Below are 5,252 nucleotides of genomic sequence, written 5' to 3' on the forward strand. Positions count from 1 at the left end.
TCTGATGAGCATCAGCATGCTCTACACTGTGCTGTTTCAGTGTCTGATGAGCATCACCATGCTCTACACAGTGCCGTTTCAGTGTCAGATGAGCATCAGCATGCTCTACACTGTGCCGTTTCAGTGTCTGATGAGCATCAACATGCTCTACACTGTGCTGTTTCCTTTATCAGATGAGCATCAGCATGCTCTACACTGTGCTGTTTCAGTGTCAGATGAGCATCAGCATGCTCTACACTGTGCTGTTTCAGTGTCTGATGAGCATCAGCATGCTCTACACTGTGCTGTTTCAGTGTCAGATGAGCATCAGCATGCTCTACACTGTGCTGTTTCAGTGTCAGATGAGCATCAGCATGCTCTACACTGTGCTGTTTCAGTGTCAGATGAGCATCAGCATGCTCTACACTGTGCTGTTTCAGTGTCAGATGAGCATCAGCATGCTCTACACTGTGCTGTTTCAGTGTCAGATGAGCATCAGCATGCTCTACACTGTGCTGTTTCAGTGTCAGATGAGCATCAGCATGCTCTACACTGTGCTGTTTCAGTGTCAGATGAGCATCAGCATGCTCTACACTGTGCTGTTTCAGTGTCAGATGAGCATCAGCATGCTCTACACTGTGCTGTTTCAGTGTCAGATGAGCATCAGCATGCTCTACACTGTGCTGTTTCAGTGTCAGATGAGCATCAGCATGCTCTACACTGTGCTGTTTCAGTGTCAGATGAGCATCAGCATGCTCTACACTGTGCTGTTTCAGTGTCAGATGAGCATCAGCATGCTCTACACTGTGCTGTTTCAGTGTCAGATGAGCATCAGCATGCTCTACACTGTGCTGTTTCAGTGTCAGATGAGCATCAGCATGCTCTACACTGTGCTGTTTCAGTGTCAGATGAGCATCAGCATGCTCTACACTGTGCTGTTTCAGTGTCAGATGAGCATCAGCATGCTCTTCACTGTGCTGTTTCAGTGTCAGATGAGCATCAGCATGCTCTTCACTGTGCTGTTTCAGTGTCAGATGAGCATCAGCATGCTCTTCACTGTGCTGTTTCAGTGTCCGATGAGCATCAGCATGCTCTTCACTGTGCTGTTTCAGTGTCAGATGAGCATCAGCATGCTCTTCACTGTGCTGTTTCAGTGTCAGATGAGCATCAGCATGCTCTACACTGTGCTGTTTCAGTGTCTGATGAGCATCAGCATGCTCTTCACTGTGCTGTTTCAGTGTCAGATGAGCATCAGCATGCTCTACACTGTGCTGTTTCAGTGTCTGATGAGCATCAGCATGCTCTTCACTGTGCTGTTTCAGTGTCAGATGAGCATCAGCATGCTCTACACTGTGCTGTTTCAGTGTCTGATGAGCATCAGCATGCTCTACACTGTGCTGTTTCAGTGTCAGATGAGCATCAGCATGCTCTACACTGTGCTGTTTCAGTATCTGATGAGCATCAGCATGCTCTACACTGTGCTGTTTCAGTGTCAGATGAACATCAGCATGCTCTACACTGCTGTTTCAGTATCAGATGAGCATCAGGATGCTCTACACAGTGCTGTTTCAGTGTCTTAGGTACATTTTGTTTGTCTCCTTCCTCCTTCAGTTATTCTGTCTTTTGTCTGTTTCTTCCATATCCAGTCCGTCTTCAAGCAGATAGCGTTAAGTTGATGTTTGTGTCATCTAAAAGAAACATTTTGTGCAGGGAGCACTGCACTAGTACTGCTTGTCATATTTGTTACATTAATGCTTTTCTGTAATGTTACTTGGAGTAATTATAAATCACCCAAGCCCTGCTTAGTGAGGGTTATAGCACTTGCTTACTCAGTGCCTTTGCCCTTGCATTATATAAAGATTATATACAAGATATCTGATTAACCGTTGAACACATTAAGTTCATATTTAACCATAGTATGGTAATATTGAGTTTTATACCGAGTGTTGGGCAATTGGTTTAAAATCATAATCAATAATCGGTTTGTAATCGGAAGTAGTGAACCGATCAATGATCGATTGCATAATCGGTTAATAATTTTATGGGACTGAATACCCAAATAAAGTGATAACACTACTGCTATATCAATAGACAGAGTTGTTCACTATACATTAGGTTTCGTTCTTTTATAAAGAATGGATTTCAAGCAACTTGTACACAGTTTTATCAGTCATATAATAATAGTCATAAGAATTTTTACCTTTCAATAAATGTTTTACATTGAAAACATTAACACTTTGATTTCAATGAAGAGCCGCTTATATATCGATAATGGAATTTGTAATCGATAATCGGACTCAGAAAGGTCACACCAATCGATTTTCGATTCTAATAGATTATCAGCCCATCACTATCTACACCTGATTAGATTTTGGTCAAAGGTCATGGTCAAAAATAACACTTGACCACTTTTAAAGTAAAAAGCATGACTACAAAATATCTCATGACCCCGTAACAATTTTAGTGAAGGATCAAATTAAAGGTCACGAGCAAAAGCAGGGTGAAGTGTGGGGGGGGGGGGAATATCTTATGTAAGCCTCTGTTTTATACCAAATGCACTCCCTAAAAATGTTCAGAACCTATAGTTATCTTTTTAAAAATAAGATAAGGAGAAAATTACATAGGTTTAATAAGAAAATTACTAGTGTAATTAAGTTCTGTACACTGGAAAGGTGTCTGGTTTCTCTATCTAGGTTGTATTGAAAGTTGTGTTAGAGAAAAGTATGTCCTACAGCAAAGCACACTTTAAGTCCATTGATTTCTCCCTATCATTTGAAAATATGGTTGTCAAATCTATTTCTGGAACAGTTATCTGTATAAATTTAAATTTACGAAACCATTGTCCTTTTGCTAATTAAAAACCAGCTTTAAGGTCGGATCGCAATACAGAGTTAAATCTTATTTCTGTTCATTATTACATTTATATTTTTCCGAGATTGTTTAATTAAAAAAAGGAATTTAACAAGCAAAGCAAGTGAAACAATTTATTTTGTAATTAGATACATAGACAGTAGCATCATAGTAACTATTGTAAGATTAATCTCCCCTGCAGATCGTTTAGTCAATGGAGTGAAATGAGTTGCGTTGTTTTAATGGTAGGACAGTTACTGTTATTGTCACATCAACATTTAATGACATTATGAAATTTTTGTTTGAAAACAAACAGAATATATATAAGAATTCCTGCGATGTTAATGCAGTTTGCATTTAAGAATTTGAAGTTGCTTATAAATGATAATAACAGTTTTTTCGACAGTTTGTGGCACAGTCACTTTAACCTTTGGTGATGTTTTCCTGTTTTTCTACTTACAGCTACAGAGAAACATTAAACAGAGATTTATTGCATTGCTGAAGAAGTTCAAAGCATCAGAGGATGTAAGTATGACAGGAAACCTCAACATTTGTAAAAATAAATTAGACATACAAAAGTTTGTCGTAACTCACAACATCAAGCTTTTATCATGTCAATAAACTAATTTGGCCTCAAGGCCTGGCATGTCAGTTTATTCTTACCTTCTATCCCCCAACCCTTGACTCATGTCAACTTTATGGCCACAAGGTATTACTTTTAAATATTCAAACATCCATAATGTTTTTTGTGAGCCTAGATGAAGGAAAATATTGCAATGTTAAGCAGGCCATTAAATGTTTCGAGGTTTTAAAACTGTAAAAACCTTAACCCTTTCACCACTATAGACCATAATGGACTTACCCAGATCAATGCATGGTAGAGTTTATTAAAGTTACATAGGGGTGAACAAGTTAAAACAGTAAGATGTTGACATTAAAATTGTATGTTACATTGTATATGACTGTCACAGACTGGTCTATTGATAATAAATTGTAAGTATAGGCAGTGGGTTGTCCCAGATTTATCTGAAATGTGTTCCATGAAATGTTTGGATGAACATAAACATTAAGTCTCAAATCCACATTTTCTTTTAAAACACCCGTCAACTGTGGAGTAAATTGACGTAATTCTGTAAGTCTCTCCTCAGATTCCTTACCATTTTTCACCTCCCAGATTTAATGAAACTTCACACAAATATTCCTGACATCAATCTCTGGACCCAGATTAAAGTTGAGATCATATGATCAAAATCAAGGCCACGGCTACATGAGAACCTTTATATGATAAATGGGAAAATTGTACACTTGACTAAGGTTGCTATTTAGGAATTATAAAATAGATGCACACCGTGCAAGAAATTAGATGAATATCTTGACAAGGGAAGTAACTCTAAGACAAGTAACTCTAAGACAGAATGGATCTTGTTTGTCGCTTTGTCGTCTGTATGGAAGGTAATACTCTAGTAAGATATGAGCAACTCATCCTGTTGATTATATCTGCTGTTGTTGTACCGTTAATGTTAATGTTCACAATAGATGATCTCATAAGTTTAGCTCAGGTTTGAAATGCAGTTTTTAACAGTTCTGTTTAACACATTCCATGATGCACTTCATTTCTTCATTTTATTGTTCTTAGTGGTCTCATTCAATTTCAAAATACTTGTAAAGCTAACTTGGCGGAACTACCAACCACCAGTTTTTCGAGACCAAGTCATTGATTTTCTTAATATAGTTACTAGTTTCATCAATGTAGTGAACTTTAATCGGAAACCATACAGGATTTTCAGTCACAATTTGAATTTGATGTCGCGTGGTGATTGGTTTCCAATTATTCAAACAGTTTGATTGAAAGACCCAAACATTTATGGATTTGAAATTGTTCAGGTGTAATGAATGGTTCTTGCTGGTATTGGAATGTAACAACATTTTTGCTTGGTTTAGCTAGGGACTGTACAAAAGAGAAATGTAAATATAAATTTATTTGACATATTTACTTTATTATACATTAATAGCATGACATGAAAAAAAAGAAAATCCTCATAGCTATGTTTTGTTTGACAGGGTCTGGATTCTGAGGCCGACCATGAACTCTGTGACCCTGATACGAACCCTGACCCTGCTGATGCTGACGACATTGCTGACTTAATTGATGAGTTGGAAGATTTGAGTGATAGTGGGGCAGAGCCTGAGCTAGATACTGTCAGTGTGGTGTCTACACCAAAACCTCGACTGAGGTATACATCTTGTATTATAACAGGGGTACTAGCTATAGATACTGTCAGTGTGGTGTCTACACCAAAACCTTGACTGAGGTATACATCTTGTATTATAACAGGGGTACTAGCTAGATACTGTCAGTGTGGTGTCTACACCAAAACCTCGACTGAGGTATACATCTTGTATTATAACAGGGGTACTAGCTA

The 5,252-nt window shown here is 38.1% G+C and overlaps 1 protein-coding gene across 7 annotated transcripts in view; it reads left to right on the forward strand.

Moving 5' to 3' along the window:
- The window catches only part of LOC110455732 (phosphofurin acidic cluster sorting protein 2-like), an 83,239-nt gene that overhangs the window by 33,935 nt on the left and 44,052 nt on the right, over positions 1 to 5,252 (forward strand). For all 7 annotated transcript variants that reach the window (XM_021506059.1, XM_021506064.1, XM_021506061.1 and 4 more), the window contains exons 7-8: positions 3,292 to 3,354; positions 4,891 to 5,063. In XM_021506059.1, the coding sequence (XP_021361734.1) occupies positions 3,292 to 3,354; positions 4,891 to 5,063 (236 nt within the window). The remainder of the gene's footprint in view (positions 1 to 3,291; positions 3,355 to 4,890; positions 5,064 to 5,252) is intronic.

The sequence above is a fragment of the Mizuhopecten yessoensis genome, unplaced genomic scaffold (assembly GCF_002113885.1).
Source record: "Mizuhopecten yessoensis strain PY_sf001 unplaced genomic scaffold, ASM211388v2 scaffold8365, whole genome shotgun sequence".
NCBI classification, from domain to species: Eukaryota; Metazoa; Mollusca; class Bivalvia; order Pectinida; family Pectinidae; genus Mizuhopecten; species Mizuhopecten yessoensis.